At 46.0% G+C, this 24,517-nt stretch overlaps 1 protein-coding gene across 2 annotated transcripts in view; it reads left to right on the top strand.

The window, feature by feature from the left end:
- Positions 1–24,517, top strand: part of LOC122562553 (seizure 6-like protein) — a 255,166-nt gene that overhangs the window by 217,260 nt on the left and 13,389 nt on the right. For both annotated transcript variants that reach the window (XM_043715477.1, XM_043715479.1), the window contains exons 11-12: positions 6,213–6,407; positions 12,655–12,846. In XM_043715477.1, the coding sequence (XP_043571412.1) occupies positions 6,213–6,407; positions 12,655–12,846 (387 nt within the window). The remainder of the gene's footprint in view (positions 1–6,212; positions 6,408–12,654; positions 12,847–24,517) is intronic.

The raw sequence follows: 24,517 nt of genomic DNA, 5'->3' as shown, positions 1-24,517 counted from the left end.
TTCTGGAGTCCTGAGGTCATGTTGCAGTTGTATAAGACTCTGGTGCGGCCGCATCTGGAGTATTGTGTGCAGTTTTGGTCGCCATACTATAGGAAGGATGTGGAGGCACTGGAACGGGTGCAGAGGAGGTTTACCAGGATGTTGCCTGGTATGGTAGGAAGATCGTATGAGGAAAGGCTGAGGCACTTGGGGCTGTTTTCATTGGAGAAAAGAAGGTTTAGGGGTGTACAAGATGATAGAGGTGTACAAGATGATTAGGGGTTTAGATAGGGTTGACCATGAGAACCTTTTTCCACGTATGCAGTCAGCTACTACGAGGGGGCATAGCTTTAAATTAAGGGGTGGTAGGTATAGGACAGATGTTAGGGGTAGGTTCTTTACTAAGCGAGTTGTGAGTTGATGGAATGCCCTGCCAGTAGCAGTGGTGGACTCTCCCTCTTTATGGGCATTTAAACGGGCATTGGAAAGGCATATGGAGGATAGTGGGCTAGTGTAGGTTAGGTGGGCTTGGATCAGCGCTACATCGAGGGCCAAAGGGCCTGTACTGCGCTGTATTTTTCTATGTTCTATGTTCTATGTTCTATGAAGGATCAGTATTAAGGGAGTGCAGCACTGTTGGAGGTTCAGTACTAAGGGAGTGCTGCATTGTTGGAGGATCAGTACTAAGGGCGTGCTGCACTGTTGGAGGTTCAGTACTAAGGGAGTACTGCACAGATGAATGGTCAGTACTTAGGGAGTGCTGCACTGCTGAAGGGTCAGTGTGAAGGGAGTGCTGCACTGATGGAGGGTCAGCACTAAGGGAGTACTGCTCTGTTGGAGGGTCAGTACCAAAGGAGTGCTACACTGTTGGAGGATCAGTACCAAGGGAGTGCTACACTGTTGGAGGTTCAGTACTAGGGGAGTGCTGCACTGTTGGAGGGTCGGGACAAAGGAAGTGCTGCACTGCTGGAGGGTCAGTGCAAAGGGAGTGCTGCACTGCTGGAGGGTCAGTGCTAAGGTAGTGCTGCACTGCTGCAGGGTCAGTGCTAAGGGAGTGCTGCATTGTTGGAGGGTCAGTACTAAGGGAATGCTACACTGCTGGAGGGTCAATGCTAAGGGAGTGCTAAACTGCTGGAGGATCAATACTAAGAGGGTGCAGCATTGTTGGAGGGTCTGTACTAAGGAAGTGCTGCACAGTTGGAGGGTCAGTACTAAGGGGGTTCTGCACTGTTCGAGGCACAGTACTAAGGGAGTGCTGCACTGATGGAGGGACAGTACGAAGGGGATGCTGCACTGCTGGAGGGTCAGTACTAAGGGAGTGCTGCACTGATGGAGGGTCAGTACTAAGGGACTGCTGCATTGTTGGAGGATCAGTATTAAGAGAGTGCAACACTGTTGGAGGTTCAGTACTAAGGGAGTGCTGCACTGTTGGAGGATCAGTGCTAAGGAAGTGCTGCACTGTTGGAGGATCAGTGCTAAGGAAGTGCTGCACTGTTGGAGGGTCAGAGCTATGGGAGTGCTGCACTGTTGGAGGGTCAGTGCAAAGGAAGTGCTACTCTGTTGGAGGTTCAGTACTAAGGGAGTGCTGCACTGCTGGAAGGACAGTACTAAGGGAGTGCTACGCTGATGGAGGTTCAGTACTAAGGGAGTGCTGCACTGTTGGAGGATCAGTGCTAAGGAAGTGCTGCACTGTTGGAGGGTCAGAGCTATGGGAGTGCTGCACTGTTGGAGGGTCAGTGCTAAGGGAGTGCTGCACTGCTGAATGGTCAGTACTAAGGGAGTACTGCTCTGTTGCAGGGTCAGTACTAAAGGAATGCTACACTGTTGGAGGATCAGTACTAAGGGAGTGCTACACTGTTGAAGGTTCAGTACTAGGGAAGTGCTGCACTGTTGGAGGGTCAGTGCAAAGGGAGTGCTGCACTGTTGGAGGGTCAGTACTAATGGAGTACTGCTCTGTTGGAGGGTCAGTACTAAAGGAGTGCTGCCCTGTTGGAGGGTCAGTGCTAAGGGAGTGCCGCATTGTTGGAGGGTCAGTAATAAGAGAGTGTTGCACTGTTGGAGGGTCAGTGCGAAGGGAGTGCTGCACTGTTGGAGGGTCAGTATTAAGGGAGTGCTGCACTGATGGAGGGTCAGTACTAAGAGAGTGCTGCACTGTTGGAGGGTCAGTGCAAAGGGAGTGCTGCACTGTTGGAGGGTCAGTACTAATGGAGTACTGCTCTGTTGGAGGGTCAGTATTAAGGGAGTGCTGCACTGATGGATGGTCAGTACTAAGACAGTGCTGCACTGTTGGAGGGTCAGTGCAAAGGGAGTGCTGCACTATTGGAGGGTCAGTACTAATGGAGTGCTGCACTGTTGGAGGGTCAGTACTACGGGAGTGCTGCACTGTAGGAAGGTCAATACTAAGGGAATGCTGCACTGTTGGAGGGTCAGTACTAAGGGAGTGCTGCACTGCTGGAGGGTGAGTGCGAAGGGAGTGCTGCACTGTTGGAGGGTCAGTACTAATGGAGTGCTGCACTGTTGGAGGGTCAGTACTACGGGAGTGCTGCACTGTAGGAAGGTCAATAGTAACGGAATGCTGCACTATTGGAAGGTCAGTACTAAGGGAGTGCTGCATTGCTGGAGGGTGAGTGCGAAGGGAGTGCTGCACTGTTGGAGGGTCAGTACTATGGAAGTGCTGCATTGTTGGAAGGTCAGTACTACGGGAGTGCTGCACTGTTGGAGAGACAATACTAAGGGGTTGCTGCACTGCTGGAGGATCAGTATTAAGGGAATGCTGCACTGTTGGAGGGACAGTACTAAGGGAGTGCTGCACTGTTAGAGGGTGAGTGCGAAGGGAGTGCTGCACTGTTGGAGGGTCAGTACTAATGGAGTGCTGCACTGTTGGAGGGACAGTACTAAGGGAGTGCTGCACTGTTAGAGGGTCAGTACTAAGGAGGTGCTGCACTGTTGGAGGGTCAGTACTATGGGAGTGCTGCACTGTTGGAGAGTCAGTACTAAGGGAGTGCTGCATTGTTGGAGGGTCTGTACTAAGGGAGTGCTGCACTGTTAGAGGGACAGTACTGAGGGGGAGCTGCACTGTTGGAGGATCAGTATTAAGGGAGTGCTAAACAGTTGGAGGTTCAGTACTAAGGGAGTGCTGCACTGTTGGAAGGTCAGTTCTAAGGCAGTGCTGCACTGATGGATGGTCAGTAATAAGGGGCTGCTGCACTGTTGGAGGTTCAGGATGAAGAGAGTGCTGCACTGTTGGAAGATCAGTACTAAGGGAGTGCTGCACTGTTGGAGGGACCATCCTAAGGGGGTGCTGCACTGTTGGAGGATCAGTATTAAGGGAGTGCTACACTGTTGGAGGTTCAGTACTAAGGGAGTGCTGCACTGTTGGAGGGTCAGTACTAAGAAAGTGCTGCACTGCTGGAGGGTCAGTGCTAAGGGAGTGCTACACTGCTGGAGGGTCAGTGCTAAGGGAGTGCTGCACTGCTGGAGGTTAGTACTAAGGAAGTGCTGCACTGTTGGATGGTCAGTCCTAAGGGAGTGCTTCAGTGCTGGAGGTCAGCACTAAGGGAGTGCTGCACTGATGGAGGGTCAGTACTAAGGGAGTACTGCTCTGTTGGAGGGTCAGTACTAAGGGAGTGTTGCACTATTGGAAAGTTAGTACTAAGGGAATGCTGCACTGTTGGAGGGTCAGTACTAAGGGAATACTGCACTGATAGATGGTCAGTACTAAGGGGGTGCTGCACTGTTGGAGGTTCAGTACTGAGGGGGTGTTGCACTGTTGGAGGTTCAGTACTGAGGGAGTGTTGCACTATTGGAGGGTCAGTACGAAGGGAGTGCTGCACTGATGGAGGGTCATTACTAAGGGAGTATTGCTCTGTTGGAGGGTCAGTACTAAGGGAGTGCTGCACTATTGGAAGGTTAGTTCTAAGGGAGTGCTGCACTGTTGGAGGGTCAGTACTAAGTGAATACTGCACTGATAGAGGGTCAGTACTTTGGGAATACTGCTCTGTTGGAGGGACAGTACTAAGGGAGTGCTGCACTGTTAGTGGGTCAGTACTAAGGAAGTGCTGCACTGTTAGAGGGACAGTACTAAGAGGGAGCTGCACTGTTGGAGGATCAGTATAAAGGGAGTGCTGCACTGTTGGAGGGTCGGCACTAAGAAAGTGCTCACTGCTGGAGGATCAGTACCAAGGGAGTGCTGCACTGCTGGAGGTCAGTACTAAGGGAGTGCTGCACTGATGGAGGGTCAGTACTAAGGGAGTACTGCTCTGTTGGAGAGTCAGTACTAAGGGCGTGCTGCACTGTTAGAGGGACAGTACTAAGGGGGAGCTGCACTGTTGGAGGATCAGTATTAAGGGAGTGCTGCACTGCTGAAGGTCAGTACTAAGGGAGTGCTGCACTGATGGAGGGTCAGTACTAAGGGAGTACTGCTCTGTTGGAGGGTCAGTACTAAGGGAGTGTTGCACTGTTAGAGGGACAGTACTAAGGGGGAGCTGCACTGTTGGAGGATCAGTATTAAGGGAGTGCTGCACTGTTGGAGGGTCTGCACTAAGAAAGTGCTGCACTGCTGGAGGATCAGTACCAAGGGAGTGCTGCACTGCTGGAGGTCAGTACTAAGGGAGTGCTGCACTGATGGAGGGTCAGTACTAAGGGAGTACTGCTCTGTTGGAGGGTCAGTACTAAGGGAGTGTTGCACTATTGGAAAGTTAGTACTAAGGGAATGCTGCACTGTTGGAGGGTCAGTACTAAGGGAATACTGCACTGATAGATGGTCAGTACTAAGGGGGTGCTGCACTGTTGGAGGTTCAGGACGAAGAGAGTGCTGCACTGTTGGAGGTTCAGTACTGAGGGAGTGTTGCACTTTTGGATTTTCAGTACTAAGGGAGTGCTGCACTGTTGGAGTATCAGTACTAAGGGAGTGCTGCACTGTTGGAGGGACCATCCTAAGGGGGTGCTGCACTGTTGGAGGATCAGTATTAAGGGAGTGCTACACTGTTGGAGGTTCAGTACTAAGGGAGTGCTGCACTGTTGGAAGGGTCAGTACTAAGAAAGTGCTGCACTGCTGGAGGGTCAGTGCTAAGGGAGTGCTGCACTGCTGGAGGTCAGTACTAAGGAAGTGCTGCACTGTTGGATGGTCAGTACTAAGGAAGTGCTGCACTGTTGGAGGGTCAGTCCTAAGGGAGTGCTTCAGTGCTGGAGGTCAGCACTAAGGGACTGCTGCACTGTTGGAGGGTCAGTGCTGTGGGAGTGCTGCACTGCTGGAGGTCAATACTAAGGGAGTGCTACACTGTTGGAGGGTAAATACTAAGGGTGTGCTGCACTGTTGGAGGGTAAATACTAAGGGAGTGCTACACTGTTGGAGGGTAAATACTAAGGGTGTGCTGCACTGTTGGAGGGTAAATACTAAGGGACTGCTGCACTGTTAAAGGTGTCATCATATGTTAAACCAAAGCCCCACCTATCCTTTCAGCTGAATAACATGTTACATCGTGTCATAGATATGTACAGCATGGAAACAGACCGTTCAGTCCAACTCATCCATGCTGACCTGTTATCCTAAATTTAATGTAGTCCCATTTGCCAGCACCTGGCCCATATCCCTCTAAACCCTTCCTATTCATATAACCATCCGGATGCCTTTTAAATGTTGTAATTGTACAGGCCTCCACCACTTCCTCTGGCAGCTCATTTCCTACATGCACCACCCTCTGCATACCTCTTAGATCCCTTTTAAATCTTTCCCCTCTCACCCTAAACCTACTGTTGAAGAACAGCAGAGAGGACAGCTGATGCCAATCTTTATCCTTTAACCAACATCCCTGCAGCAGATTTTTTTTTGTTCGTTATAACATTGCTGCTTTTGGAAATTTGTTTTATGCAAGATACAAAGACTGATTGGGATCTCAGGAAAGCTTTATTTGGCTCGCACTGTGGAAATTTGGATCTCAGCAAAGCCTCAGTTTAGTCATTCACCTCGAAGGCAACTCGTCCAAGAGTGTGCACCATTCCACCAGTATTGCCCCGAATAACAGCCCAGATTTTATGTTCGATTCTTAAAAATGGGAGCATAAACTCACACCCTTTGGAGGAAAGGGCTGCCCACTGACTCATGGCTTGACACTGTGTGAAATCACACCCCTTTATAGGTTAGGATCTTCCACTACTGATTAACTTGACATGAGGAATGAATGGCAGTCTGTTTAGTCTTTGATTCCTGAATTTGTCTTTCATTCTCCCCGCAGAGGTTTCACGGAACGACACTTGCTCAGACCTTCCAGAGATTCCCAATGGCTGGAAAACGACTCCGCACAGAGAAATGGTCCGTGGCACAATGATAACCTATCAGTGTGACCCAGGGTATGACATCTTAGGAAGTGACACCCTGACTTGCCAGTGGGATCTCACCTGGAGCAGTGATCCCCCTTTCTGTGAAAAAAGTAAGCAGAGTCCATTGTCCTATGTTGCTCGTAATCAAAGTGGTTTGCAACTATGAGGGAATACTTCAATATTGTACATCTGCCAAGGAAATACAAAAGAGGTTCTCAAAAAAAGCTGCTACAAGGACTGCTAATGGACTTGTGCTGACCTGCAGAACTGGATAAGAGTTAGAAGACTCACATGAATTAGCTGCTATCACCTCCAACACAATATCTATTTTTATAATTTGCTGAAGGTACCATGCTGTCAAACTGGCTGTGCAAAAACCACCTACAGCTCTCTTGGTGAACATAACCACTACAGGAGAAAGTGAGGACTGTAGATGCTGCAGATTCAAAGTCGAAATGTGTGGCGCTGGAAAAACACAGCAGGTCAGGGAGCATCCTAGGAGCAGGAGAGTCGATGTTTCAGGCATAAGCCCTTCATCAGAAATGACCTTATGCCCCGAAATATTGTTTCTCCTGCTCCTCGGATGCTGCCTGACCCGCTCTCATTTTCCAGCGTCACACTTTTCAACTTTAATCGCTATAGGAGCCTGGTGACTGGAACATCATTGTGTTTTGATGAACACACAATTTTAGAGTAGCATTTCCAACAGTGGCTAAAAACCATTTTCTAATGTCACACCTATAACTAATATTTTATGGATCAAGAGGTTGAGGTGCATTCTCAGGGAAATGCTGGGAGGATTTTGACAGCATTACCGTTGCAGATATTGCCTACCATTCCTGGTAAGCGAAGCCATGACTGATGCTCACTAGATACTGCGCAAGCAATATATCCAGAATGAACTATTGCTTAGGCTGTACAAGCAATCCATCATTTTACTTTCATGAACAGCCATGTAAACCAGTGATTGATATGACAACCATGTATTAATGCAAGATAAATTCAAGCTGCCTTTAACGCTACAGTGCTCTCAGAACTGTCTGTCAGAACTTGGGAAGGAGAGGTCAGCAATCCACGTAAGAGTTCAAATATGTCCAAACTGGTCAGTCAGTCTTACCCAGACCCAGTGGATCTTATTGGCATGTTAGTGAATACGGTGGGCTGGGTTTTTCTGTCACTGAATCTGCAGCTGTGCATTTACCTGCACTCGACAAACATGTTAACAAAATGAATAGAGCTGCATTCTGTTATTGTGGAGAGAAAAACAGACTTCATGTCTCAAGCCCAATAACCTTTTGTCAGAACTGGCAGCATTTGTGAAAAGATAGACTATTTTTCCTTTATTCCTGACTCCACTCAGATCGAGAAAGATGAGTCTTTCTTTAGGAGGGAGATCGATAGCTTTCCGTCATCTGTCAGTCAAACGACCCATGACCTTCGACCTTCTGCATGCTTCTATTTTTGTTGCACACTCACAGGAAGAGGGGCATTGCTAGCTAGACCAGCATTCATTCCCCATCCCCAATTACCCAAAGAGCAACTACGAATCACATCGCTATCACACGTAGGCCAGACCAGGTAAAGATGGCAGTTTCTTTCCCTAGTGAACCAGATGGGTTTTTCCCAACAGTCAATAACGGTTGCATGGCCATCATCAATTCCAGACTTGTTTTTTTATTGAATTCAAATTCCACCATCTGCCGTGGCGGGATTCGAAACAAAGATCCTCAAGACATTTCCTGGGTCTCTGGATTAATAGCCGAGCAACTAGTCTTGGGCGTGTAGGTATAACTGACTTTGCTTCCCTACATCCAGTTGATTCAGCCAACTAGTGAACCCATATGAGCTTATTAAAATAATATGAATCCAAAAACCAACCAGATTCAGTTTCCCCTGAATTTCCTTGAGGCAAGAGCTGCCATATTAATGATAATGATCTCGTAATCAGGTGCAAATCTATCTAATTTCATGGGTTAGTTTATTCAAACCAATAAAGCACATTACAAGTTTTGAAGCAGACATTATCGCAAACCATAAGACTTCTGTGTGTGCAGGCTCCAGACCTATAGCAGACTAATTGACAGGTAGAGACTTAATGTTATATGCACATTGCACATGGAGCATTTTAAGGTTAATTCTCTCAAAGGCAATGTACACATTGTGACAAAGCAAGTCAACTGTATTGAACCCTACGATGATGTATATTTAGAATCACCAGAGGCTTTTGGTAAATTTCCACATGAAAGCTTATTAATTTAGCTGAAAGCTCTGGAAATTCAAGTGAAAATGTGTCTGGTTGAATGATAGAAACACTATGCATTAGTGAAAAGGAAAGCATCAGAGCGGAAGAGTGCTGAGGGTTGGCCCCCAAGGCCCAGAATTAGTACCATTGCTCTTTCGACTCTCCGTCAATGACTGGAATGCAGAAACACTGTAGAAGCTAATCAAATGGCCGATGGTAAGACAGCAGTGGAATCAGAGAAGGCAACCCGGAATTAGAAATTAAGCTACACAAAAATGTGGGTGGGCTGAACAGTGGCAGATATGAAAATGCATGCACACAAATTAAGTGAACAGGAGTAGGCCATTCAGCCCCTCAAGCCTGCTCCATCAATGGATAAGATCACAGCTGATCTGCTTGTGGCCACAACTCCCCTTCCCTGCTCACTCCCTATATCTATCAATCCCTTCTCAATCAGGAATTTGTCTAACTCACCATGGAATATATTTAATAATCCCGCTTCCACTGTGCTCTGGAGAATAACCATCCTCTGAGAATGAAAATATTCTCCTCATCACCATCTTAAATGGATCCTTCTATTTTTAGACCCCTATTTCTAGTCTCTCCTGCAAGGGTAAAATTCTCTTAGAATCCACTTTATTAAGCACCTTCAGATTTTTCATTAAGATCACCTCTCATTCTTCAAAATGCTAACAAATGCAGGCCCAACCTGTCTATGCCTTACTCATAAGATAATCCCTTCATTTTTGTTTTATTTATTCATTTTGTGGGATGTGAGTGTCACTGGCTGGGCCCAGCATTTATTACCCTGTCCCTAGCTGCCTCCCCTTGAGAAGGTGGGGGTGAGCTGCCTTCTTGAACCACTGCAATCCACCTGCTGAAGGTTGACCCAGAATGCCTTTAGGGAAGGATCCAGGATTTTGACCCAGTGATCGCGATGGAACGGTGATATATCTCCAAGTCAGGATGGCGAGTGACTTGAGGGGGGAGCTTGAAGATAGTGGTGTTCCCATGTATCTGCTGTCCTCCCAAATGGAAGTGGTCATGGGTTTGGAAGGTGCAGTCTGAGGATCTTTAGTGAATTTCTGCAGTGCATCATGTAGATAGTACACACTGCTGCTACTGAGATTTGATGGCGGAGGGAGTGGATACTTGTGGATGTGGTGCCAATCAAGTGGGCTACTCTGTCCTGGATGGTGTCAAGCTTCTTGAGTGTTGTTGGGGCTGTACTGAATCTGGCAAGTTTGGAGTCTATTCCATCACACTCCTGACTTGTGGCATGTAGATGATGGACAGGCTTTGAGGAGTCAGGAGGTGAGTCATTCACCGCAGTATAACACCATTGAATGTCTGGGGTGGTGGTTAGATTGTCTCTTGTTGGTGATGGCCTTAGCCTGGTATTTGTGTGGTACGAATATTACTTGCCACTTGTCAGCCCAAGCCTGGATATTGTCTAGATCTTGTTGCATTTAGACACAGGAATCATCCCAGGAATCATTTGCATGAACCTTCTAACGCAATTATATCTGCACTTCAATAAAAAGACCAAAACTGTACATAGTGTTCCACTATGGGAAAGTGAGGACTGCAGATGCTGGAGATTAGAGTCAAGATTAGAGTGGTGCTGGAAAAGCACAGCAGGTCAGGCAGCATCCGAGGGGTAGGAAAATCAATGTTTCGAGCAGGAGTCCTTCATCAGGAATGAATGCTCAACCGTAACAAAACATCCTTATGATTAACTTCCAGTCCCCTGGCAATAATATGACATTTGGAGTATAATGTGGGAAAATGTGAAAATGTACACTTTGGTAGAAAGCATGAACAAGCAGAACAGTTCTTAAATACATCACAACTGCAGAATTCTGAGGTGGAGAGAAGTTTATGCATTCTGCACGCAGATAAAGCGCATAATCAAGTAGTTTAAGCGGGGTAAGGCTATACTTTAATACAAGAGGTATTGAACATAGAAGTAAGGATGTTATGCTTCACTTAAACAGAGCATTGATATGACAATATCATGTCAGCTGTGTGCAGTTTTTGTCTACTTATTTCAGGAAGTTTTGTTCAGGGAGGATGTAAATGCATTGGAGATGGTTCAGGGGAGGTTTATTAGATTGATACCTGGAATGAATGGATTGTCTTCTGAGGAAAGGTTGGACAGGCTGAGCTTGTTTCCACTGGAGTTTAGAAGACTGAAGGGAAACATGAACGAAGGGTATAAGATCCTGAATGGTCTTCATAAGGTGGATGTGGGTCAATCCAGAACTAGGGGCACTGTTTCAAAATGAAGGGTCACTCTTTCAGGACAGGAATGGGGAAAAATGTTTTCTCTGAGGATTAAGCAACCATGGAATTCACTGCCTCTGAAGATAATGGAGACTGAATCATTGCATATTATTAAGGCAGACATGGATAGATCATAAGGCAGGGGAATCAAGGGTTATCAGAGAGACATAGGGGTGCGGGATTCAAAATATGTACAGATCGGCCATGGTTTTATTGAATGGGAGAGCAGGCATGAGGTGCTGAATGATCTACTTATGCTCTTGTGGTGAACGTTCTATAGGTCATGGTAACTAACTTTAAATCTTCAACCAGGAAAAATACTTTAAAATAGTGTTTTAAATGAGACAGGGGCTAGATTCAGACTAATACAAGGTAACTTAAAGATAGCATTCGGTGATGTTCTCCTGCAAGTATGGAGTGCTAATAAAAATGAAATTTGCTGTCTTTCTCAAGTCAAGATCAAATCAATCACCAAATGTGAGACTGAGAAGCGATTGCATTCTGTGGTATTTCAATCACCAACTTTAATAAGAATAATCAAAATCAATAAAAGTGCGCTCTGATTAAGACACATTCAACATATAAATTTCTGTTAGTCCCTTTTGAGCACAAAATGTGCATGAGTTCATTTTCCTATCTCCTAATGTTCCACATCTTTACAGCAAAACTTGTGAGGGAGGGTGGTGTGGGGGTAGGGAGAGAAGAAACTGGATGTAGGCTGCAGGGATGTTCATCATTGGGAGGCTCCTGAGGGGGACCAAACTATTGGAGCAAAGATAAAACCAGAAAACAAAATGATTAAACTCTCAACAAAACAATTTGGCTCTAAATCCCAAATCGTAATAGAGTGGATTTATTAGATTCCCTACAGTGTGGAAACAGGCCCTTCAGGCCAACCAGTCCACACTGACCCTCCGAAGAGTAACCCACCCATTTCACTCTGACCAATTCCCCCAACACTATGGGCAATTTAGCATGGCCAATTCACCTGACCTGCACATCTTTGGACTTCAGAAGAATTTTGATACTCAGCTTGTTTATTTCCAACGCAGTAAGTGTAGTGATTGCATCAAAGTCAGCCTGTTGGACCTCAAAGAATATGGTTAACCTGGTTCAATCAGGGAGCCCTGGCTGACAGATAAGAACAGGAGTATCAGACACCCTGCTCACTCTGAGAGCTGGCTCTGAGGGAGCTGGATCAGTGTCCAGCACTCGGCACGTGTGAATAAAGATGACTGGAGATGGGATACTGACCTCTGTGGCATTATTTCAGTGAGTTATCCATGAGAGACTGGAGTATGTTACCAGCTTTCATCCAGTCAGTGATGCCGGGAATGGGATCACATACTCCAAGTGTAAAGAAAGGAAAGTAGTCAGTGTGATGAGGCTCCAGGGTTCCCAATAGGAATTTGAGGATAGGCCTTTGTTTAATCACACTTGGAAAACAAATAGTAATTCGAGTGAACTTTTCCCCAGAAAATCAAATGAACTGGGGCTTGGAGGGGGGAGTCTATAATATGGTTGATTGTACATACTCGAGGGAAGTTGAAGTTTACTCACATGATATTTTCTCATTAAATTCCAATGCAATTAAATCATAAACCAAACATCATACATGTAAATCATGTGTAAACCTGTGCATTACTCCCATTCTTAGCAAAGGTGGGTATAACGCATCTTCATTTTAGGTTTTTGACATAATCTGGTCATTGCAATGGTTTATGTTTCAAATGAAACATCTCTATGATATAGCCCATGAATAGTTGCACTAAAGGTTTAACCTCTCTGTCTGTCTCTCTCTCTCTCTCTCTCTCACTGTCTCACTCAAGTTATGTACTGTACAGACCCCGGGGAAGTCAAACATGCCAGCCGCTCCATTTCTGATACCAAGCTACTGGTGGGATCCACAATACAGTTCAGCTGTGACCCAGGATTCATATTGGATGGAAATGCGCTGATAACTTGCTACAGTCGCGAGACTGGTACCCCACAATGGACCTCCAGACTTCCCTATTGTGCACGTGAGTCAAACAGAACTAAGGCAGAGTTTGCAAAACCTCACTGTCCATTGTGGATTTGAGCTCCCTCGGTAGTTAACTTAGTAAAAGCAACATCCAACTTAACCAATTTCACGTGACCTGGTTTTGTGTGAGTTCATTTATCTTATCATCTGAGACACTGGTTGGGGTGATGCAACATGTATGAACCAGCAGAATCTAGCCAAGACAGCTTTCTCCCCATCTGTTCCCCACTTCCCAACTCACTCCACTCTCTCCCTGCCCAATCCATTTTCTTTACTCTCCCTCAGCTCACTCCCACTTATTCCAACTCTCCCCCATGCTCTTCACACTCTCTCTCTCCATTCTCTCTCCAAATAACCTCTCTTTCTGCACCCCTCTTACTCACTTTCCAATTCACCACACTCTCCCCTCATTCTCTCTTCCTCTTCTTTCTCCCACTCCCTCCTCTCTCTTTCTGTAAAAGTCCGCTTCTCTCCCTCTCCTTCTGCTTGAAAGGCCCTTCAATCTTAAATTCCAATTTGAATTCATAACCCAATGTTAATTTCTTTCTAATTAATTGACTATAAGACACTACTTTCATTTCATTTTCTATCTGATCAGATTTTAATTATTATGTTTGTGTTACTGCTCCTCTACAGACTCAACAGTCGAAAACACCGTGCTGTATAAGTATGTGCCAATCAGTCTCTAAACTAGCCATTTCCACCAGCTACTCATACTAATGTGGGCCCACTTTACAGCATGTTCCTGGGGAAATGGGACACAAGCTAATCCTTTGAACAGAAACAAACGCACTTGCATGGGATCCTGAATACTGATTCCTTGAAAGTCTCATAGCCAATGAATAATTCGGCTTAAAATCAAAAGAATTCACTGCAGAAAAGTGTCACTTCACTTCACTTTCACAAAATCTCAGAGGAGAACAGTGAGAGCCTTTGTTAATTGCTGTTCAACCGAGGGGAGGTAGGAGAGGCATTATTAATAGTTAAAAAGAAAAATGGTGATGGTCAAAATGATTTTCAAGGTAGGAATGTTCTGACAGTTACTTAAAATAATAAATAACCAAAGAGTTTTGTCACCATATTTCGGGGCGGCACAGTGTCTCAGTGGTTAGCACTGCTGCCTCACAGCACCAGGATCCCAGGTTCAATTCCAGCCTCGGCGACTGTCTGTGTGGGGTTTGCACATTCTCCCCGTGGGTTTCCTCCAGGTGCTCCGGTTTCTCCCTCCCACAGTCCAAAGATGTGCAGGCTAGGTGGTTAGCACTGCTGCCTCACAGCACCAGGATCCCAGGTTCAATTCCGCCTCGGGCGACTGTCTGTGTGGGGTTTGCACATTCTCCCCGTGGGTTTCCTCCAGGTGCTCCAGTTTCTCCCTCCCACAGTCCAAAGATGTGCAGGCTAGGTGAAATTGCCCATAGTGGTAAGTGCATCAGTCAGAGGGACATGGGTCTGGGTGGGTTATTCTTCGGAGGGTCGGTGTGGACTGGTTCGGCCAAAGGGTCTGTCTCCACACTGTACGGAATCTAATCTAATCTAATACTGCTGCAGAATTAGGCTACAGCTGGAGTACAGAGTCAAAAGGCGTGGTGCTGGAAAAGCACAGCCGGTCAGGCAACATCCAAGGAGCAGGAGAGTCGACATTCCGAGCATAAGTTCTTCATCAGGAATGATGGCCATATTCCTGATGAAGAGCTTACGCTTAAAATGTCATCTCTCCTGCTCGTCGGATGCTGCCTGACCGGCTGTGCTTTTCCAGCACCACGCCTTTTGACTCTGTACTCCAGCATCTGCAGTCCTCACTTTCTCCACATCTGGAGTACTGTGTGCAGTTCTGGTGCCCACACTATCGGAAGGATGTGACTGCACTGGAGAGAGCGCGGAGGAGATTCACCAGGAATTTGCCTGGGATGGAGAATTTCAGGGAGGAAGAGGGGATGGATAAGCTCCGGTTGTTTTCTTTGGAGCAGAGAGGATTGAGAAGGGACCTGATAGAGGTCAATATGAGGGGAGTGGACTGGTTGGACAGAAAGCAGCTGTTGGCCTTAGTTGTTGGGTCAATAACGAGGGGGCAGAATTTAAATGTGAAAGGCAGAAGGTTTAGAGGAGATTTGAGGAAAAGCCTTTTCACCCAGAGAGTCGTGGGTGGCTGGAATGCCCTGCCCGAAAGGGTAGGTGAGGCAGGGAACCTCACATGCTCAAGAAAATTCTTCAATGAGCACTTGAAACATCATGACAATCAAGGCTATGGACCAAATGCAGGAAAGTGGGACCTGTGAAGGTAATGCAGTATTGTATTGTTAGTGGTACAGACTGAATGGGCCAAAGGGCGTTCTGCATGATTCTATGCTTCAGAATAAAAGGTGGATCAGGACAACGTTTCTTTCTACATGAATCACAGCAGGTTCATATGCAGGTAAAGCCAAGCAATTACAAAGATAAGTGATAAGTTAGCTTTCTTCGGGAAGGGACTGGAGGATGAGATTATAAAAGTTTTATGACGGTTATGCAATGCATCGTTATGGGAAGACATACATACCCTAGACAGAGTGTAGGAAAGGCACATTGACTGTTTCCTTGGATGACAGGGTTGTCCTGTGAGGGGACATTGAGGAGACCAGCCTATGGTCCACAGAGTTTAAAAGAAAGAGAGGTTAACCAGTTTAATCTTGGAACATTTGTGAAGCCTGGACACAGTAGATGTTGATAATACCATTCCTCTTGAATGGGTCATCAGATACACAGAGTTGCATTCTCAGAATGAGGGGATGGCTCTTTAAGGATTGAGATGAGGGGTAATTTCTTCAGTCAGAGGGTTGTGAATGCTCAGTCACTGAGTATATTCAAGACCAAAGCTGGTAGGTTTTTGAATGCTAGGTGTTAGGGCAAGGAAGGTAGATTCATACAGCACAGAAACAGATCCTTCGGTCCAGCCAGTCCATATCGACCATAATCCCAATTAAACAGTGAGGGTTGAATGGTGAGATTAAAGTAGAAGATCAGCCATGATCCTTGTAATGGATATGAAAGAATTAAACAGGAGCTTCACCCATTCTAATTTATGCACAGCCATGAAGGGAGTATTGGGAAGGTTTAAGTGGACAATTGGCTGGATTTTCACCGAGTCTCCTGATGGAGCCATATGCACCTCTTCATAGTAGTCAATATGCCTAAAGGTTCATGTAATCTGTACATCGTTACCAATTTGTAATCAACTACATCATGTTGTCAAAGACTCATTTGTTGAGACTTATTATGGTCCATTGTCCACCAGAAATGACTGCAATAGTTCTTGAGACTAGCATAGGAAGGAGGGACAGTGACAAAGCTGTACCCCAACCACAAGCCATCAATGGTTGGTACCCAGGCATCGCACTATATTGTAACATGCTTCTCTTCTCTGTTATAACAATGAACTTCGAGCAGACTCAAAGGCAAAATAACCAACTCCTACTCCCATTTCTTTTGACACCCTGTGACAGTTACAACAATCAGCACCAATCAGAAACATTTATACACTTGTACTGTGCTTTCAGGCGTCAGAGTTGACATATAATCAGGATGCAGAGCCCTTTGGGTTTTTGATTGATCTATCTTCATTTTGAGCTGGAGCTAATTGCTTCTCAATTGATTTTGCTTTTGTGTAGCAAATTTCTCCATCGCATTCTCCTTCTGTGTAGCCATAACCTCTTGCAGACCAACAACTCTCTGAGATCTCTGTAAGCCACCAATTCTGTCCTGGTCAGCCTCCCCCATTGACAGTCATGCCTTCACCTACCTACAGACCCTGACGCTATGAAATTCCCTTCTGAACCTCTCTGCCTTGCTATGTCTCGCTCCTCATTGAAGACCGGTTTATTAAAACCTACTCTTTGACCAAGTTTAGACCATCTGCTCTCTGAGTCTTCTGTAGCTGTGTCTAATTTTGATTCATAAGACTCCTGTGATGAAAGGTCACCAGACCTGACACATTAACTGCTTTCTCTCCACAGATGCTGCCAGACCTGCTAAGTTTCTCCAGCAATTTCCGTTCATGTGACCTGTTTTAGTAAATCAAAAACTGCACCTGAATGTTAAGTTGGTTTTATGGACTTAACATAATCACTGAATCTGTAGGGGAACATGTTTCTGGAATGTTGTTTGTTTAAACACTGTGCCCTGTTGTAAATGGACTGTAACAGTCAGGCTGTTTGCAGTTCTGCTATCTGGTTTGCCTATTTCTACTCACACCACCTACCCCAGATTATTAGTCACTATCTTAGTTCTCCATGCTCTGCAGGAGACTGCAGTACAGGTTACTGCAACCATCTATCAACAGACTAAGCTACAAAGCACACAATTGTTTTAATAGCCCCCCGAGAGAGAGAGCCAGTTCATAAATCTTCATGGCATTTATTCAAATGATGTGATGAAATTGTTGGTGCAGCATATTTCAAGCAACGACTGTTAATATGTTGTGTAATTAAGAAATGTATCCAGGGATATGTAATTGGATTCACTGAGTGAGTACATTGCTCTGGAACTAGGCGAGTAGCACTCAGATGCCCGCAGTGTACCAGAGCCAGTGGGTGCTCTGTGAAATGGCTATCAACACACTCCCATCAATGTGCTACAGTAAAAGGAAGAGAGATCAGCCTTTTCTGAGATATCCTACCTTTCATCACCTCGCCACGATGCACTTTGAAATTGTCCTCTGTCGTAAAGTAGGAAACGCATAAGCCAATTTGTGCACAGCAAGGATGTCCAAACAGAAATGTAATCATTGCAGAAAATTATAGCACACAAGTAGACCATTTAGCTCAGCTGGTTCTACGTGAGTGCCCTGCACCTTCTCACTCTGTCTCCCCAAAATACACACATTTGCACAGACAGACACACGCACACAGACACACGCACACAGACACACACAGATAGACACACACAAAAACACACAAACATGCACGTGCACACAGACACACGCACACAGACACACACAGATAGACACACACACAAAAACACACACACATGCACGTGCACACACACACAACACACGCACACACACAGACACACACAGACAGACACACAGACGCATGTGCACACACACACCACACGCGCATGCACACATAGTGCTGGAGAAACTCAGCAGGCACCATCCATGGAGAGAGAAACAGAGTTAATATTTCAAGTCCAATATGGCTTTTCTTAGTCTTATCCTATAAAGTCATACCAGACTCGAAGTTTTAACTCTCTTCTCTCTCTCTCCATACATGCTGTCAGGTCTGCTGATTTTCCATAGCACATTCTGGCTGTTAATTCTATTCCTCTCTCCCTTTCTAACTCTCCCATCACAGCCTTTCACCTCCTCTTGTCGCTAGAGTATTTCAATGGCTGGTCCAGCTCAGTTCCTGGTCAATGGTAAGTCCCAGGATATTGACAGTGGGAGCTCCAGTGATGGAAGTGTTCACTGAATGTTCAGGGACGATGAGTATATTCCCTCCTTTTTGCAATATCACGTCGCCCGCTATGGTGTGAATGTTACTTGCTGTTAATCAGCACAAGGCTGGATGTTGTCCAGGCCTTCCTCCATTCAGATAAAGGCAGCAGAGTATTTGATGAGCACAAGTTTGCAAAGGCTAAAAGGTGAAAGGCAGTCTAGGAGGATGCTGCAATTGTACTGTTCACCAGTCAAGGAACACCAGGCAAGGACAAAGGTTTCAGCAGTCCATGGGCTGAGGTAAATGTAGAGTCTGGCAATATTACAGAGTTGAAAATTGGAATGAAGAAAGTGTATGTTAGAAGTGTTCATAAATCCTCTGGCTTCTGCAAAGCCTTAGTTTAATAGAGCTAGCACTGTTTGAAATGAAGGCAATGCTTTTTACGAGAGTCCCTGTATGCCACTGTGTTTCGGTGAGAAGGTTTCTGCTGCCATCTCCTGGCAGCCTGCAGAATTGTGCATTTAAAAAGAAATGATGGGGGCTTGATGAAGGACAAACGTTGATGGTGAGAAAAACTGAAAGAACTGCGGATACTGTGAATCAGAAACAAAAACAGTAATTGCTGGAAAAGCTCAGCAGGTCTGGCAGCATCTGTGGTGAGAAATTAGGGTTAACGGTTCCGGTCCAGTGACGCTTCCTCAGAACTGTTCTGAGGAAGCGTCACACGACAAGAAAGGTTAACTCTGATTTCTCTCCACAGATGCTGCCAGACCTGCTGAGCTTTTCCAGCAATTACTGTTTTTGTTTATGGTGAGAAACCTGAGAGGGTCACATGAGGAGCCTAGAGAGGTCTTTCTTGACGTTGGGAGCAATTTGGTGCATTTTCCAATGAAATTCTCTCTATGTCTGCGTGGGTTTCCTCCGGGTGCTCTGGTTTCAGTCCAAAGATGTGCAGGTTAGGGTGAATTGGCCATAATATATTGCCCATAGTGTTAGGTGTATTAGTCAGGGGTAAATGTAGGGTAGGGGAATGGGTCTGGGAGGATACCTGTTCAGGGGGTTGGTGTGGACTTGTTGAGCCAAATGGCCTGTTTCCACACTGTAGGTAGTCTAATCTAAAGGTAATCTAATTATAGATGGCAAGGCAACATTCTCGCTAGCCAGTGTACAAGATGTCTCTGAAAGGGGATTGCTGTTTGTCAGGGATGCACTGCTGAGACCCATTAAGACTGAGGTCAGTCCACATTTGAAATACTGTGAGCAGTTTTGGGTCCTGTATCTAAGGCAAGATGTGCTGGCCTTGGAGATGATCCAGAAAGGGTTAACAAGAATGATCCCAGGAATTAAGGGCTTGTCATATGGGAAGTGGTTGAGGTCTTTGGGTCTGTACTCAGTGGAGTTTAGAAGAATGAGGAGGGATCTGATTGAGGCCTGGATTAAATGGACATGGAGAAGGTGTTTCCACCTGAAGGGGAGACCAGGACACGAGGGATTTTGAACTGAGATGAGGAGGAATTTCTTCAGAGGGTGGCGAATCTGTGAAACTCATTGCCACAGTGGGTTGTGAAGACCAAGTCTCTGAGTGTATTAAAGATGGAGCAAAGTAGGTTCTTGAGGGGTGGTGTAGTGGAAGTGTATATGTCTCGGTTCAAGTCCCACCTGCTCCATAAGTGTGTGATATAATTTATGAATGGGTCAATTAGAAAATTTTTTTTTGAGGTGGGTTTTTGAATAGTAAGGGGATGATGAGTTACAGAAGAAGTGAAAATAGGGTTGAGAAATGTATCAGCCATGATCGAATGGTGGAGCAGACTCGATGGGCTGAATGGCCTAATGCTGCTGCTATACCTAATGGTCTTATGGTTATTGAGCTCATTAATGTGCAGCTTCCTTCCCAGTGTGAGGAAACTGGATGCCGAGAATTCCCGACATTCCAGCTCAGTGCTTGTTCCTCTGGATTCCCATCACAGAAACCCATCAAACAGGCCACACTCCAGGGAAATAGCCAATTCATTCCCTGTACTTGGACACTGGCATCTGATACCTGTCAGCCTCTAAACAGCCTCAGGGTCCCTCACCAATTCACCTACAGGGCACTCCTGCATTTTAAAGCTGCATTTCAGGATGCAGGAATTGCAACTCTGCTGCGAGGACGCTGTGCACATGGACAGCTCGCTGGATTGGATAAGGCTGTATCTCATGGCTACTCGCTTGCCCTTTGAGTGTTTCCCCATCATGAACCTACCCAGATGCTCACCAGCCCTGCCTTGCATTTTGGCGCATTGCCCACCACCCCCAGCCAGAGATACCAGGCTCACAGTATTTAAGACCATAAGACATAGGAAGCCATTCAGCCAATCAAGTCTGCTCCACCATTCAATCATGGCTGGTAAGTTTCTCAACCCGTTCTCCCGTAACCGTTGAACCCCTTGACAATCAAGAACTTATCTATCTCCGCCTTAAATATATTCCATGACCTGGCCTCCACAGCCTTCTGTGGTAATGAATTTCATCAATTCACCACTCTCCGGCTGCCGAAGTTGCTCCTTATCTCCAATCTAAAAGGACTTCCCTTTACTCTAAGGCTGTGCCCTCGGGTCCTAGTGTCTCTTGCCAGTTGAAACATCTTTCCAACATCGACTCTGTCAAGGCCATTCAGTATTCTGTAATTATCAATTAGATCCCCTCCTCATCCTTCTAAACTGCATCAAGTATAGACCCAGAGTCCTCAAATGTTCCTCATAAGTTAAGCTTTCCATTCCTGGGACTATTCTCGTGAGCCCTCCTCTGAACCTGCTCCAGGGCTAGTATATCCTTCCTGAGATATGGGGCCCAAAACTGTGTACAATATTCCAAATGTGGTCTGACCAGAGCTTTATAGAGCCTCAGAATCATCCCTGCTTTTATATTCAAGTCAACTCAAAATAAATGCTAATATTGCATTTGCCTTCCTAACTACTGACTCAACCTGCAAGTTTACCTTGACAGGATCTTGAACTAGAACTCCCAAGTCTCTTTACACTTCAGACTTCTGAATTTTCTCCCCATTTACAGAATAGTCCATACTTCTATTCTTCTTAGCAAAGTGCATGACCTCACACTTTCCCACATTGTACTCCATCTGCCACTTCTTTGCCCACTGTCCAAACCTGTCCAAATCCCTCTGCAGCCTCCCCGCCTCCTCAATGCTACCTGTCACTCTACCTATCTCTGTATTGTCTGCAAACTTAGCCAGAACACCCTCAGTTCCTTCATCTAGATCGCTCATGTACAAAGTGAAAAGTTGTGGTCCCCAACACTGAGCCTTGGGGAACACCACTTGACACCAGCTGAGAAGGACCTTTTTATCCCCACTCTCTGCTTTCTGTCTTGCCTTGCTATTTACCGCAAACACAAAGCCAGGAGGTTGGATTCCATTTTTAAAAATCTAGAATTAACAATCTGATGATGACAATGATTGTCTATGGTCAGGAAAACCCCATCTTGTTTGCTAATATCCTTTAGGTAAGTAAACTGCCCTCCTTACCTGGTCTGGGCCTACATATGACTCCAGACCTACAGCAATGTGGTTGCCTTCTGGGCAATTAGGAATGGGCATAAGTGAGGACTGCAGATGCTGGAGATTAGAGTCTAGATTAGAATGGTGCTGGAAAAGAACAGCAGGTCAGGCAGCATCTGAGGAGCAGGAAAATCGACGTTTTGGGCAAACGCCTAAGTGCTGGACCTATCCAGAGACGCCCACGTCCTGTGAATTAATGTTTTTTAAAAGATAGATGCTTGGTCCACAAGGGGCTCAAAGGGTTGTTGGGAGCAGAGAGGACAATGAGGTAGAGGCCACAATCAGATAAACCAAATGGTGGAACAGACTCAACATGCTCCTACTTTTTTCATTCCCACCCTACCACTGCCGTGCCCATGTTTAACTCTCTGAGCAAGAAAACACCAAAAGAACTGCGGTTGCTGGAAATCAGAAACAGAGCACAGTATCTGGTTTTAACAGTGACCTTTAGCCTCTGTAGCTTTTACCAGAGGAATGGCCTACCCAGTGGCTTTAATCAAAGACAGGGCGGGTGGTGGGGTGGGGTATGTGGCAGGGAGGTGGTGGGGTAGAGCGGGGTAGCGCCTGGAAACTTGGCTTTTCGTTTCCCAGAGATTGCAATATGACTTCGCCATGACTGAGAGCCACGCTTGGGTAGATCAATAGGTTCTGAAGGACGGTCACTGGACCCGAAAACGTTTACTCTGCTTCCCTCTCCACACGTTGTGCCAGACCTGGTGGATTTTCCGACAATTTCTGATTTTGTTCCTATTTCGTTGATCTCCTCCAACACAACAGCACTCCGAGTCTCAGCCTCTGCACTCGAATTGTCTGTGCTGGAGGCTCCCTGAGGTCAAATCTCTGGAATTCCTATCCCAAATCTCTCTGCCTTTTTCTCACCTACCTTAAACACATCCTGAAATCCATCCTTTTTAAACAACCAAATGTCAATATACTTCACTACCCATCTCCGCAATAAATGTTTGATTGGTATGACGCGTCCCCCTGGAGCCAGTCTCTGCGCATTTGAAGGGATGTTAATAATGCAGGTCAGTTTTGCACATTGTACACTGTAGCCAATAATGAAACTAATCTGATGCAGCTCCTGAACAAAATCACAGGCTGCATGCACGCAGTCTTACAAGGAGCGTTTTCAGGCAAATCCAATCTCCAGTTGTCAAATGTACGTTAGAAAATAACCTTTCTCCACATTGTGCTGTCGCCTTTTTCCACTTTGAACCTCAGTGGAACTGTTCGCTACCGTGCCTCTGTCCGAGTGTGGCTGTCAGTCACAACAAAGACATTTTGCAATCTCTGGGAACCGAAAAGCCAAGTTGTCACTCAGTCCGTCCCCAAGCAACCCTCACCCCCCGCCCGCCCTGTCTCTGATTTAAGTCACTGGGTAGGCCATCCCACTGATCAAAGGCTAAAGGTCGCATGCCAACAACTGTGCTCCATCACACCATGTGTTGACAAGACAGCAATGCAGGCCAGATGGTAATGGTTCTGGGCTCCCATGACCGCCTGTCACTCAGCTTGAGCTTCTGCAGTTGTGACCTGTTTTTCCATACGGTGATACGGATTGCAATACTTCGCAGAGGAGGGAAGTAAATGAGGCCCCTGTCACATCCTGTCAGCTTTGAGGCTGATTATGCGAAACACTGACACCAGGCAGGAGGGAGCCTGTACCTTTATTCCCCTTGCTGTCGCTGCTGTATCCCTCAAACAGATAGGCAGAGAACACAGGAATCAACCAGGTTAGAGATTTGAAGGTGAGTAAGGTTTCCTTTAAAGGACTGCTTAACTGTGTTTGGTCAAGAAATAAGAAAATCAACTTTTGCAATGAATGATGGATAAAGAGCAGTAGTTGTATTTAAAGAACAGCCTTTGCAATTGCATATGTGCACAATTTTGAGGGGATGATGGGAGAATGATGGTGGATGCGGGGACAATTACATTAAAAAGGCATTAGAAAGTACATGAATAGGAAAGGTTTGGAGGGATATGTGTCAGGAATAAGCAAGTGGGACTAGTTTAGTTTGGGGTTATGGTCAGCATGGACTCATTTGACCGAAGGGTCTGTTTCTGTGCTGTACACCTCTATGACTCTACAAATGGAGGCAGCGATTTGGAGTTGGAAAATAAGACTTGCATTTGTATAACACCTTTCACTATCACAGGACATCCAACATGTGAAGTGGAGAGGAAATGTAGCAGCTACCTTTGCACACAGCAAGCTCTCACCAAAAGCAATCTGATAATGACCTGACAGTGTGTGTTTTTGTCAAATTGACTGAGGGATAAATATTGGCCAGGACACCGAGGTTAAGTCCCCTGATCGTCTTCAAAATATGACAGAGGGTAATAATCCCTCAACTTCATCTTTCTCAGTGCACGGACCTCCAAGTTCCAAGCACAGCATTGACTCTGTCTATGCATTGACACGTCAATGGTGCAGAACCTCAGAGCAGCAGCACAGCTAGGAGGGAACATGGGCCATGGAACCTTTTCAATCACCTGAGGTGGAAGATGGGACACCAGTTTTAATGTCTTAGCTGGAAGGGAACTGCTCGCACCGATGGCATCTCCAACAGTGCAGCACATCCTCGGGCGCTGCACCAGTGTGTCATGAATGTTTGTAATCAATCCCTGGAATTGGGACTTGGAGGCTGGTGATTCAGAGGCGAGTGTGTTACCAACTGAGAAGCAGCTGACACCTC

This window comes from Chiloscyllium plagiosum, chromosome 25 (genome assembly GCF_004010195.1).
Source record: "Chiloscyllium plagiosum isolate BGI_BamShark_2017 chromosome 25, ASM401019v2, whole genome shotgun sequence".
Lineage (NCBI taxonomy): Eukaryota > Metazoa > Chordata > Chondrichthyes > Orectolobiformes > Hemiscylliidae > Chiloscyllium > Chiloscyllium plagiosum.
Note: the sequence above shows the minus strand (reverse complement) of the source record. Positions and strands in the feature narration are given on the sequence as shown.